This window comes from Zalophus californianus, chromosome 2 (genome assembly GCF_009762305.2).
Source record: "Zalophus californianus isolate mZalCal1 chromosome 2, mZalCal1.pri.v2, whole genome shotgun sequence".
In the NCBI taxonomy this organism is placed as follows: Eukaryota; Metazoa; Chordata; class Mammalia; order Carnivora; family Otariidae; genus Zalophus; species Zalophus californianus.
The window spans coordinates 72,928,107-72,942,737 of NC_045596.1; the positions used below are offsets into that span (position 1 = coordinate 72,928,107).

The window sequence follows — 14,631 nt, forward strand, 5'->3', positions numbered from 1 at the left end:
TTATCCCATCTCTTATTAATGTGATGTATCACACTGATTGATTTGCAGATACTGAACCACCCTTGCATCCCTGGAATAAATCACGATTTAGTGTGGTGAATGATTTTTGTAAAGTATTGCCAAATTCTGTTTGCTAATATTGTACTGAGGATTTTACATATACGTTCATCAGAGATATTGGCCTGTAGTTTTCTTTTTTTTGCCATGTCTTTGGTTTTGGTATCAGGGTAATCCTGACCTCACAGAATGAACTTAGAAACTTTCCTTCCTCTTCTGTTTTTTGGAATAGTTTGAGAAGAACAATTATTAGCTCTTCTTTAAATATTTGGTAGAATTCCTCTGTCAAGTTATCTGGTCCTGGACTTTTGTTTGTTGGGAGTTTTTTGATTACTAATTCAGTTTCATTGCTGGTAATTATTTTTTTTTCAAATTTTCTATTTCTTCCTGATTCAGTTTTGAAAGATATATTTCTAGGAATGTGTCCATTTAAATTGACATTTCTTAAGGTAACGGTTTGGTAGTTCCCAGAAATGTTTAAAGACATTTCCGAGGGTGGTGGCGGGGATATTTGATTTAAAAAATAAAAATAAAATGCTGGGTTAAACAAAGTTAACCAGATTCTCTCGGAGTCTTAATGTGCTAATATGTTTTATTAATACTTGAAGCAGACATAGTCAAAATCATTTCTTAAACTTACTGTTCCATGGAACCCATTTTTTCTGAATAGCCTCTTAAGACACCACTGCATGTCAGAAGATACTTTGGGTAGTGTGCTTCAGTGAATTCCCAGAGTAAAGGCTTAATGTTCCATCTTGTCTGCTTAATTCTTTTAAAATTCCTTCTCCTTCAAATGGCTGTCAAGAACTTTAATTTTGTCAGTTCTCAGTTCATATTGTTATAAGCATGATTTTATTATTAAAGTGAGATGGGATTAATATTTTTATAATGAGATAACATTTTAATTTCACCATTTATATATAAACACAAGTTAATAAAACACATCACAAAACAGTAAAATTTCAGAGTTAATATTTATAGGTGCATAGTTTCATGCTCACGTTTTTAAGTATTACATATATTAACAAATTTCACAACACATCATTTTTAAACAGAAATAATCATTAAAAGACACCTAGAAATCTTATAGTATATGATAGTAAATCACAACTTCTCAATAACAGCAACAAAAAATAGTGAAGATTTAGAAATAAGTGGTAGTCACTTAGGTGTTTTAATTTAACATTTTAGATTTGAAGCCACAATATCGCATAGCACACAAGGACCCTGCTACCATATAATCACTTCAGTGAGAGGGAAGCACTGAAATGCTGAGTAGGGGCAGGTACAGATAACTTCAATCACTGCTGATGGAAGAGTTTAAAATACATTGTAAAAACTTTGAGAAAATATCATGACTGGGCATGTTGGAACTGAGTACTTGTACAGGATGGAACATCTTTCAGTAGGTCTCAAGAAACTGGGAGCAAAAGTATTTCTTAGGCTTCGGGTTCATAGTCTTGATATCCTTCCTAATATGAAGAAAATCAGAAAGAAAACATGCAGTGTTATTAGTTTTAGTCATCAGTAATGAAGGATTTAGGGTGAATGAGATAGGACACGGCTCACTGCCTTGAATGAAGGTTATACTCATAACAGCTCTGCAACTATTCAGTTACACACAGTATACTTTCATTTTTAATAATTTTGTCTTCCTGTCAAATATAAAAGTGAATTATGCTGCTCAGAGTTCAGGTATCTGAATTTTACTTTCAGATGACATTTAACAATCATATGTTCTAGTCCTGTAGGACAAGTTAGTTGGTCTATATTGCTCCCAGTTTCCTCAACTGTACATTTTGAGAGATAAATTAAGTGGCTTAAAAAGCCTCTTCAAGGGCTAAGATCCTCTAATTTTTAAAATGAGACAAAGACATTTAAAGGCAAGTGACATTTTCTCTCCTTTTGTTTCTCAATGAAAATGTCTTCTTCATCCATGGCTTCAATTATTACTTTTATTCTAAACCCCCCCTCTCCCCATACAATATATGGATAGCAACCACAGTAAAAATATTAAAGATCTTAACTAAAGCAGTCAGATTAGTCCTAAAGAACAACTCTAATTAGGATTCTGCTTTAAAATGAGCGAACAAATATATCTTCAATAACTCAAGTTGCTTTCTGAATATAGTACAAACTTAAATGGAAAGGTTCTCCTAGTATTCTACAACTTATCTTTGACCCATCTTTGCAGCGTTAATATGTCACTAGTCTCTGTTCCCTAACCTCAAATCCTATTTAATTACTCACTGTTCCTCAGACATATCTTTATGCATGTTTAGACATGCATGCCTTTGCTTCTGATATTACCTTGTGCTAGAATGTCCTCCTTTCATTTTGGCCTATCATATCTCCCATCCCCCCCCCCACACAGATCAACACCAACTCTTCTATAAAAGTCCTGATCACTCTGACCAGCTCCTGTAAAATATTATACTTTTTTTGTGTATCTTGAATATTTTTGCCTCTGTGATGCCTGATACATAGAAGACAGTCAATAATGTTTAAAGGAATTGTCATGAATAAATGAAGGAGTAAATTTGTATTTGTTTTTGTCAAACCATTAGAATGTAAACTCCTTGTGTCCTGGTACTATCAATTAATCTTCTTGTATTTTCTATAGTATTTAGCATTGTGCTGTGCATAAAAAGATTCAAAAATTTTGGTAAAATCTAAGAAACAATTTAATCTCAATTTCTATAAATGGGATTATCACTATGCCTTTAACTGATGCCATGAAGAATAGTATATAACCTAACTAAAGACATTTTAACTTGATTTTTAATGAATAATACATCTTCTTTGTGATGTCTGTTTCCAGTATAAGGGTAACACTGTCCTTATGGAGTTAGTTGGGGAGTAATCTTTCCTCTTTTTTTTTTTTTGGAAGAGAAATTAATTGGTATTAATTATAATTAATAGTTATTAATTATTCCATAAGTGTTTGGTAGAATTCATCAGTGAAGCTGTCTGGTCCTGGGATTTTCTTTGTGGGTAGATTTTTTTTTAACAATAATCCAGTCTCTTTACTTTGTTATAGGTCTATTCAGATTTTCTATTTCTTCTGAGTCAGCTGCATTCATTTAAAAGTATTTTTAAATTTTCCTTAAGATACATTTTCTTTTAAAGAAACTTATTTTCAAATTAAAATTAATCATCAAAAGGCTAGACTGAAGTACATCAGTTCCTGCAAACCATGCATTTATCATATTTCTACTCTATAATTTTTGTGGGTACCTTTTATTTTACCATGCAAATATCCTGCTGGAAATGTATGGCAAATAATAATTACTTTAGGCATTCAGTTAATTTCTCCAACTTTCCATCTGGGGATTTATTTTAGAAAGTAAGGTTTTTAATAAAATAATTTTCTAATGCAGGGATCAGCAAACACTTTCTGTAAAGGGTCATTAAGTACATATATTAGGTTGTGTGAACTACAGAGTATCTCTGTTTTTTTTTTTTTAAACAACCCTTTACAAATGTAAAAACCACTTCTAGCTTTCAAGTTGTCTGCACAATATATATTCTGGATTTGGCCAATTTGTCCCTCTAGAGAGTAAATCACTTTCATTAAGGACAAATGGAAGGAAAATCTGACAGTGACAGATTTTTGGTACTGCTTATTAAAAAGACCCAACTTGAAGTCCTGAAGTTTATTTTTAGAGTTGTAGGTATATAAAATTTTACCTCAGAAGGCATTTCATACGCCTCATTGTCAGGATCAACGGGCATATCTTCCAGAATTCCTTCCTGTGGGCCTCCTTCTTCACTCTAAATGGGAAGCACAAAAGGAATATGATGAGGTACTAGCTTTTACTTTTTAAAAATTAGGCACACTTTCAAAACATCTTATATATAATACTGGTAAGAATGTTGTAAAAGTGGCACTCCTTAATATTACTGCTCGCATTCTAAACTATATAGTACCGTTGCAGAAATATTGTGGTTGTATGTGTTGTTAACACTAAAAATGTACAAATTTTTTGCCCAAGTAATTCACTACCCAGGAAGTAGTCCAAAGCTATCATCCAAACATGTTTTTCAAAGCATCAATGACAGCAGTAAAAGAAATTGTTAACCTAAATGTTCAGTAGAAGATGAAAAGTTTAGAAATTATAATTAATCTATTCAATAGATTATTATGAAGATATGTATTTACTATAGCATAAGAATTATATAACAAATTGAGAACCTATTATAATAGCATTTTAGAAAGATATAAAGTTGTATATATTATGGACATAACCAATGTATTATTCAGATACAAAGCTAAAAAGATTGAAGAAAATCCAACAAAATATTAAAAGCACTTTTTATTGGGTAGTTATGTTTTACTTTTTCATAAGTTAACTTATATAACCATTTATAATGTAAAAGCATACATATTTTATAATTTATTTTTAAATGATGGCAAAGAAATTATTTTCTGAAATTTCAAAATTGAAGCTATATAAATATATAACTATATAAATATATACTAACTATATATCACTATATATATATATATATATATATATGTAGAGAGAGAGAGAGAATCAAATACATGATCCACAAATTTCCCAGATCTCTCTCCTTAGAAATAAGATACCATAAAACTCAACTTGAACTCAGGTCTTCACTAGTATCCTTCATTAAATACCTTTTGTTGCTTTGCATTTATTATGTAAAAGCATACATATTTTATAATTTATTTTTAAATGATGGCAAAGAAATTATTTTCTGAAATTTCAAAATTGAAGCTATATAAATATATATAACTATATAAATATATACTAACTATATATCACTATATATATATATATATATATATATATATATATATATATGTAGAGAGAGAGAGAGACTCAAATACATGATCCACAAATTTCCCAGATCTCTCCCCTTAGAAATAAGATACCATAAAACTCAACTTGAACTCAGGTCTTCACTAGTATCCTTCATTAAATACCTTTTGTTGCTTTGCATTTATTCCAGTAAAGTTCACTGAAAATTGAAAAAGCAGAGAAGCAATGTGAGCCTAAAATGGACTTACTCAAAGAGATCAAATACTCCCTCAGCCAATGTTGCTTATGTTTAAAAATATGCCTGATGTAAATAATAGCTCCTCCTGTCTCCATCATGAAAGTGACTCACAGGTAGGCAGAGAGATAAAGAAATGGCTGCCCATGTGAAAAGTCAAACTAAACCTCATGCTTACGTTAACTGGGCTGAGTAGTTTATAGATCATCATCTCCTGCCCAACTCCCTTTTTATAAACCCAAACAGTCCAAGTTATATATAAATGAAATAAAATATAGACATTCCCCAGAATACCTTACTTCTAAATGTGGAATAAAGATACTATTTCCATGGAGTTTCACCTCTTAGCACAAGTCAAGAATACAGGTTCTCTTGTGTTGTGGTTAGATATGAGGTCGGTAGCATCACAAGACTTGAGTTCAAATCTTAGCTTCTCTAGATTCTAGACTTTTTAAATTGAAGTACAAGTAACATATAGTATTATATTAGTTTCAGGTGTACAACATAATGATTCAACAATTCTATACATTATTCAGTGCTTACCACGCACGATGAGTATAATCACCATCTGTCACCAAACAATGTTATTATAATCTTGTTGACTATGTGCCCTATGTACTTTTCATCTCTGTGACTTATTTATTTTATAACTGGACGTTTATACTCTAAATCCCTTTTAGTTCACCCATTCCCCACCCACCTTTCCTCTGGCAACCACCTGTTCTCTGAATTTCAGAGTCTATCTCTTTGTTCATTTTTCTTATTTCTTAGATTCCACATATAAGTGAAGTCACTTATTTGTCTTTCTCTTATTTAACTTAGCATTATACTCTCTAGGTCTTAGAAATGTTGTTGCAAATGGTGACATTTTGTTCTTTTTTATGGGTAATATTCCATTGTGTGTGTAAATACACTACACCTTCTTTATCCATTCCTTTTACAATGGACACTTAAGTTGCTTCCATATATTGGCTATTGTAAATAATGCTGCAATAAACATAGGGGTGCATATATCTTTTCAAATTAGTGTTGTTATTTTCTTTGGGTAAATACCCAGTAGTGGAATTATGGGGTCATACGGTATTTTTATTTTTAATTTTTTGAGGAAACTCCATACTGTTTTCCAGACTGGTTGCACTAATTTTCATTTCCACCAATAGTGCACAGGTTTCTTTTTTCTCCACATCCTCACCAATACTTGTTATTTCTTCTTTTTTATTCTAGGCATTCTGATAGGTGTCAAGTAATAAATATCTCATTATGGTTTTGATTTGCATTTCCCTGTTGATTAGTGATGTTGAGCATCTTTTCATGTGTCTGTTGGCCATCTGTAGGTCTTCTTCAGAAGATGTCTACACAGGTCCTCTGCCCATTTTTTTGATTGCACTGTTTTTTTGATATTGTATAAGTTCTTTATATATTTTGGATATTAACCCTTATTGTCATATGTCATTTGCAAGTATCTTCTCCCATTCAGTAGGTTGCCTTTTTGATAGTGCAAAAGCTTTTTATTTGGTGTAGTCTCAATAGTTTATTTTTGTTTTTGTGTCTGTTGCCTAGGGAGACATATCGAAAAAAGTGTTTCTACGGCTGATGTCAAGGAAATTATTGCCTATGTTTTCTTTAAGGATTTCTATGGTTTCAGGTCTCGTATTTAGATCTTTAATCCACTTTGAGTTTATTTTTGTGTATGGCATATGAAAGTGGTCTAGTTTCATTCTTTTGCATGTAGCTATCCAGTTTTCCCAACACCATTTATTGAAGAGACTGTCTTTTCTCCATTGTATATTCTTGCGTCCTTTGTTGTAGATTAATTGACCATATAAGCATGGGCTTATGTCTGGGTTCTCTATTCTTTTTGATTTATCCATGTGTCTATTTCTGTGACAGTACCATACTGTTTTGATTACTACAGCTTTGTAGTATATCTTGAAATCTGGGAAGGTGATACCTTCAGCTTTGTTCTTCCTCAAGATTGCTTTGGCTGTTTGGGATATTTTGTGGTTCCATACAAATTTAGAAATTCTTTGTTCTATTTCTGTGAAAAATGCCATTGGCATTTTGATAGGGATTGCATTGAATCTGTAGAGGGCTCTGGGTTGTATGCACATTTGTACAGTACTAATTCTTCTATGAGCATGAATATCTTTCCATGTATTTGTATCATCATCAATGTCCTTCATCAATGTTTTACAGTTTTCAGAGTGCAGGTCTTTCACCTTCTTAAGTTTATTCCTAGGTATTTAATTCTTTTTAGTGCAATTGCAAATGGGACTGTGTTCTTAATTTCTCTTTCTTCTACTTTGTAATTAGTGTATAGAAATGCAACAGATTTCTTTACATAATTTTGTATCCTGCAACTTTACTGAATTCATCAGTTCTAATAGTTTTTTTTGGTGGAGTCTTTAGGGTTTTTTATATATAGTATCATGTCATCTGCAAATAGTGGAAGTTTTACTTCTTCCTTATCAATTTGTATGCCTTTTATTTTTCTTGTCTGATTGCTGCAGCTAGAACTTCCAGTATCATGCTGAATAGAAGTGGTGGGTGGACATCTGTGTCTTGTCCTTGATCTTAGGGGAAAAGCTGTCAGTTTTCCACAACTGAATATGATGTTAGCTGAGGGATTTTCACATACGTCCTTTATTATGTTGAAGTATGTTCCCTCTAAACCTAAGTTTGTTGAGAGTTTTTTTGTCATGAATGGATATTGTCCTTTGTCAATTATTTTGGCATCTATTGAGATGATCATATGGTTTTTATCCTTTCTCTTATTAATATGATGTATTATACTGATTGATTTGCAAATATTGAACCGGTCTTGTATCCCTGGAATAAATCCCAATTTATTGTGGTGAGTGATTTTTGTAATGTATTGTCAAATTCTGTTTGCTAATATTTTTTTATTAAATATTTTATTTATTTGAGAGAGAGAGAGAGACAGCAAACATGAGTGAGAGAGAGAGTGTGTGTGAGAGAGAGAGAGAGAACCAAAAGGAGGAGAGGCAGAGGGAGAGTAAGAAGCAGGCTCCTCACTGATTAGGAAGCCTGACACAGGGCTCGATCCCAGAACTCTGGGATCATGACCTGAGTTGAAGGCAGGCGCTTAACCAAACTGAGCCACCCTGGTGTCCCCTGTTTGCTAATATTTTATTGAAGATTTTACATCTTTGTTCATCAGAGATATTGGCCTTTAGTTTTCTTTTTGTTTGCACTGTCTTTGTCTGGTTTTGGTATCAGGGTAATGCTGGCCTTGTAGAATGAATTTGGAAGTTTTTCCTCCTCTTCCCCTCCTCCCCCTTCTTCTTTTTCCTGAATACTTTCAGAAGAATAGTTATTAACCCTTTAAATGTTTGGTAGAATTCACCTATGACGCCATCTTGTCCTGAGCTTTTGTTTGCTGGAAGTTTTTAATTCTGATTCAATTTCATTGCTAGTAATCACTCTGTTCAAATTTTCTATTTCTTCCTGATTCAGTTTTAGAAGATGATATTTTACTAAAAATTTATCTAGTTCTTTTAGATTTTCCAATTTGTCCTATAATTTTTCATAATATTCACCTATAGTTTTTTGTATTGCTGTGTTATTATTTCTCCTCCTTCACTTCTAATTTCATTTGAGTTCTTTCTTTTTTCTTGATGAGTCTGGCTAAAGGTCTATCAACTTTGTTGATTTTTTTTTTAACTTTGTTGACCTTTACAAAAAGCCAGATCTTTATTTCATTGATCTTTACTATTGATTTGTCTAGTCTCTATTTCATTTATTTCTGCTATAATCTTTATTATTCCTTTCCTTCTACTAGCTTTGGGCTTTGTTTTTTCTTTTTTTTTTTTTTCCTAGCCCCTTTAGATACAAGGTTGGGTTGTTTATTTCAGATTTTTCTTGTTTCTTAAGGTAGGCCTGGGTGGCTCAGTCCTTAAGCATCTGCCTTCAGCTCAGGTCATGATCCCAGGGTCCTGGGATCAATCTGCGCATCGGGCTCCCTGCTCAGCTGGAAGCCTGCTTCTCCCTCTCCCACTCCCCCTGCTTGTGTTCCCTCTCTCACTGTCTCTGTCAAATAAATAAATAATCTTAAAAAAAAAAAAAGGTAGGCCTATGTTGCCATAAACTTTGATCTTAGAATTCCTTTTGCTGCATCAAAAGATTTTGGGCTGTTGTGTTTTCATTTTCATTTGTATCAATTTATTTTATTTTTCTTCTTTGATCTTGGTAGACCCATTCATTGTTTGGTAGCATGTTTAGCCTCAATGTATTTGTGGTGTTGTTTTTTTTTTTTTTTTTCAGATTTTTTCTTGTAATTGATTTCTAGTTTCATACCATTATAGTCAGAAAAGATATATTGATATAATTTTATTCTTCTTGAATTTATTGAGACTTGTTTGGTGGCCTAACATGTGATCTATCCTGCTATCCTGGAGAATGTTTCATGAGCACTTGAAAAGAATGTATTTTCTTCTATTTATAGATGGACTATATATATATATATATATATATATATACATATATATAGTCCATCTAAATATATAGTATATATATAACATATATACATTTATAGATATATATTAAATTTATATATATTAAATAAATTTATATATATTAAATATATATAAATAATGAATGTATGTATATATTAGATTCATCTTGTCTAATCTGTTGTTCAAAACCACTGTTTCCTTGTTGATTTTCTGCCTGGATGATCTATCCATTGATGTAAGTGAGTATTAAAGAATGCTACAACTACTGTATTACTGCCAATCTCTCCTTTGTCTGTGAATAGTTGCTTTATGTATTTGGGTGCTCCCATGTTGAGCACATAGATATTTACAATTGCTTTATCCTCTTCCCTTTTTCATCATGTAGTTCCCTTCTTTGTCTCTTGCTACAGTCTTTGTTTTAAATTCTATTTTGTCTGATAAGTACTACTACTCCAGTTTTTTTGTTTCCATTTCCATTTTCATGGTAAATGTTTTTCTGTTTCTTCACCTTCAATCTGCATGTCTTCTTAGGTGTGAAGTGAGTATCTTACAGACAGCATATAGATGGGTCTTGTTTTCTAACTTTAATCACCCTGTGTCTTTCGATTGGAGCATTTAGAACATTTACATTTAAAGTAATTATTAACAGGAATTTACTTATTGCCATTTTGTAATTTATTTTATGGTTGTTTTTGTCATTCTGCTCTGTTCCTTACTTCTCTTGCTTTCTTCCCTTTTGGTTTGATGGCTTTCTTTAGTGTTATGTCTGGATTCCTTTCTTTTCTTGTGTGCATTTATTATAAGTTCATGATTGGTGATTACCTTTAGGTTCATTTATAACATGTTATGTGTATAGCAGTCTCTATTAATTTGATGGTCAGTTAAGTTTGAACACATTCCAAAAGCAGTTTTTATGTATGTGATGTCATATTTTACATCCTTTTATTTGTGAATCCCTTGACTGACTTTTGTAGATATAATTGATTTAAGTGCTTTTGCATTTTAATCTCCATTCTCGTTTTACAAATAATTATTCTATTATATTACATGTTTGCTTTTACCTGTGAATATTTTTCTTTCATGACTTTCTTACTTTTAGTTATGGCTTTTCTTTCCATTCAAAGAATTCCTTATAATGCTTCTTACAAGGCTGGTTTAGTAGTGATGAACTCCTTTAACTTTTTTTGTCTGGGAAACTCCTTATCTCTCCTTCTATTCTGAATGATAATCTTGCTGGAAAGAGTATTCTTGGTTGCAGGTTTCTTTCTTTCAGCATTTTGAATATATCATGTCACTCTCTTCTGACCTATAAAGCTTCTGCTGAAAATTCAGCTGAGAGCTGATAAACCTGAAGGTTTCCCTTGTATGTAACTGTTTTCTCTTCTCTTGCTGCTTTTAAAATTCTCTGTTTATAACTATTTTCTTGCCATTTTAATATTTTGTCTTGGTGTGGACCCCCTTGGTTAATCTTGTTAGTGGTTCTCTGTATTTCTTGGATCTGAATGTCTGTCTCTTTCCACAGATTAGAAAAGTTTTCAACTATTATTTCTTCACACAATTTTTTGCTTCTTTCTCTGTTCTCCTTCTGATATCCCTATAATGCAAATGTTAATTACACTTGAAATTGCTGAATTTCCTCAACCTGTTTTTTTTTTTTTGGAGTGAGAGAGAGTGAGTGGGGGAGTATAGGCAGAAGGAGAGAATCTTAAACAGGCTCTACACCCAGCACAGAGCCTTACACAGGTTTGATCTCACAACCCTGAGATCACAACCTGAGCCACAATCAAGAGTCAGCCGCTTAACTGACTGAGCCACCCAGGTGCCCCACAACCTCTTCTCATTTTCAATTTCTCTTTTTGCTGTTTAGCTTGGTTTCTTTCCCTTACCCTGTTTTCCAGATCATGGATTCATTCTTTGCATCCTCCAACCTGTTATTGATTCCCTCTATTATATTTTTTTAATTTCAGTTATTGAGTTCTTCATCTCTGACTGGTTCTTTTTTATATTTTCTATCTTTTTGTTGAAGGTCTCACAGATTCTCCACTCTTTTTTCAAGTCCAGTGAATATCCTTATGACCATCACTTTGAATTCTCTGCCCGGCATATTGCTTATCTTATTTCATTTAGCTCTTTTACTGTGATTTTGTCCTGTTCTTTCATTTGGAACATATTCCTCTGTTTCCTCATTTTACCTCACTCTGTGTTTGTTTTGATGTATTGGGATGGTAGTTACGTCTCTTGGTCTTGAAAATAGTGGCCTTATGAAGAAGTCCTGTGGCACCCGGTAGCACAATGTCCCCTGGTCACCAGAACCAGGCATTTCAGGGATGTCTCCTATGTGGGCTGTGTATACCCTACTGTTGTGGCTGAGCTGCATTTGCCCTTCAGTCCAGTGAGCTGCAATGACCCACTTCCCTGCTGTGGATGCACCAGTCAAGATGTGGCATGTCAGCAGTCAGGCTAGCTGTCTGCAGTCAGTCTGTCTGCCACAGGTGCACATGCACCAAACAGCAAAATGCTCTCCTGGTTGGGCTCCTGAGAGGCTTTCAATGGTGGGCAAGGTTGGCAGTCAGACCAGATTTCAATACCTAGTCTGTCTGCCAGGAATGCAGGTGCACCAAAAGGCAAAGCACTATCCCTGAACACTCAGTTTAAAAGCTCCGCTGCTGGAACTGTGGGTGTGCTAGTGTATTGTAGTTTTCTTCCCCTCCTGCCAGGGAAGGAATCATTTTGGAATGGCAACAGCCTTTGCTGGAGCTACTTACAGGGTGTGTTGGGGCAGGAGCTGCTTTGGAGGGATGCCCTGCTAACACAGGTGACTTAGGGTGGGTCTGCAGGGGAATGTGGGTGCCAGGCACATTGTGTAGCAAGAGAGGCGGAGAATGTTCACACTGATTCTTGCAAGTGTTCAGCTATCTAGTATGGGAGATAGGAAGATAAATGGTACCCACTGGCATTTTTGTTCTTGGATAAGTCTCCTCAAGATCCCTGCCCCTTCAGCACACGTTCTGAGATTAGTAAATAACTCTCCTTCATATATATCACAGCTTTTACTTAAACTGCTGTACCTATGTTTTTTCTCCTCCGGGTTATTTGCTATGCTGGTTCTTTAAGGGCAGAGACTCAGGTTCATATCACCCTCTAGCTCTCCCAAAACTAAGCGTGCTGATTTTAAAAGTACCTGGAGTTAAGCCCCACTGATAGTAAAAGCTCACAAAATGTGCCCCACTTGTTTTCAAAGTCAAAGGGACTCATCTTCCCAGGGCTAATCCCCCCTGTCTGGGGTGGGGTTTGGATCTTGTTTCTTCTGTTTGTGATGTCATCCCCCCCCTACCCTGCCATTTGTGATTAGTCTCACTGGGGGTTTGGTTCCCAACTATCTGCATCTTCCCCTCCTATACTCTTCCATGTGGCCTCCTCTTTATTAACTGTGGAAAGTCTATTCTGCAAGTCTTTGAGGTAACAGATGTAGCTGTTATCTTGGTGTGTTTAAGGGACCAGGTGAGTTCAGGATCTTCCTACTCTGCCATATCTTCCTGATCTCCCAGATTCTAGATCTTTTGTGATGTTGGGCAAGTTTCTTAAGCTTTTTCTAAGCACCAAATAGCCTTAGTGAAAAAAATGGGGCAGCAATTCATCTTTTAACGAGGAGGAACAAAAGATACCATTAATCTACTATTAGTATTTAGGTAACTTTTAGTGATAGTCAAGTATGAGAAAAATAAAGTAAACCTGTTGTTAAAAAGAACCAAAGGCCCAAAACAGAATCACTTATGTTAAAGACCCATGTCAGTAAACCAAGTCTTAATACCTAAACTAACTGCAGTTCTAACACCCCCAAGAATACAAATTTAACCAGCATACTAATTTCCTCATCTACACTAGGAGGTAACCTGCTATTAGACCATTTCTGTTCCCTTTAGGAGTGTGACCTTGCCTAAAACAATGCAGTCACTGTTAATAATTTCTTCCCCCCACCCCATTCCCTCTCTGCCTTTAAAAATCTTTTCTTTCCTACAGCTTGATGGAACTCCATTCTATTTGCCTGACTCACTGAGTAAAGCTAATTAGATCTACAAATTTGCTCAGTTGAATTTTTTTTTTTTTTAACAGATTTGGTTGCAGTATTGACAATTAAAGTGAACTTCTGACAGCCTTCAAGGACAACAAGAAACAGAGGCACAATGCCTCACCAATCCTTTTGAGTTCATTGTCTTTTTCACCATTTCTGAGGGCCATTGGTGAGTTCCTCTCAATATGAGCTCTGTTCTTTTTGCATCGAGCTTCCAATCTAAGTTGCTTTACAGTCTAGAGTTAATGGGCCAGTCTAGACTGACAGGAGGTCTCTAACCAGTCCTTGTTTCAGTCTGCAATTTCAGTTGGAATCCTTTCCTCAGTTCCAACTCCAGTCTCCAGTAGTGGAGTCTGCTGATTTAGTCCACATTGGGAATTGCTGGTGGTGCATGTAGGAACTTCCATTGGCAAGTCCACAGATTTCTTAAATCCAGCCCTTGGTTCTATCCTCAGATTCCACATGGAGAACTGCATCTGCCACCAGAAGTTCTTAATTTGTTTGGCATCAGTCCAGAGTCTTCATTCTTTGAGGTCTTCCGGTTTAATCCTTTTCCCAGTATCAAGTTCTTTGCCTACTGCTGGTGTCCATGGTTCTGTTTCCTTGGTAACTATTGGTTTCTGTTAATGGGCACATGAGGTAAAGGCTAATTGTTAAAGGGAATCTTGGATGCCAAAAACCTGCAAAAATTCGTGGGCATGGGTTCAGCATTTAAGAGCTGTTAGTTTACACACCACCTAACTCAAAGACTCCCATGTTAGGATAAGTTGGTTACACAATGGGTTAGATAGACAGTAGATCACCCACCCACTTCAAGAAAGCTTCTGTGCAACCAGGTACACTGTAAAACATGCATAATTCCCACCCCAGCTGCATGTGCCTTTTAGATATTAGTTTGCCTCTGAGAAACCCAAAGACTTGGCTAATGGGATCCTTAAACTCTAAGCAGTCAAGCACATCACCGTCCAGCATACCTGCTTTTTTCTAAAAACCATGGGCTCAGAA

The 14,631-nt window shown here is 34.7% G+C and overlaps 1 protein-coding gene and 1 long non-coding RNA gene across 3 annotated transcripts in view; one reads left to right on the top strand and one right to left on the bottom strand.

The window, feature by feature from the left end:
* Nucleotides 1-404: 404 nt before the first annotated feature.
* Nucleotides 405-14,631, bottom strand: part of SNCA (synuclein alpha) — a 145,750-nt gene continuing 131,523 nt past the window's right edge. The window contains 2 exon segments of the mRNA XM_027599921.2: nt 405-1,529; nt 3,748-3,831. Of these exon segments, the coding sequence (XP_027455722.1) occupies nt 1,497-1,529; nt 3,748-3,831 (117 nt within the window). The 3' untranslated portion in view covers nt 405-1,496.
* Nucleotides 12,917-14,631, top strand: part of LOC113925278 — a 40,924-nt gene continuing 39,209 nt past the window's right edge. For both annotated transcript variants that reach the window (XR_003520964.1, XR_003520965.1), the window contains exons 1-2: nt 12,917-13,055; nt 13,668-13,795. This is a non-coding gene — a long non-coding RNA (uncharacterized LOC113925278). The remainder of the gene's footprint in view (nt 13,056-13,667; nt 13,796-14,631) is intronic.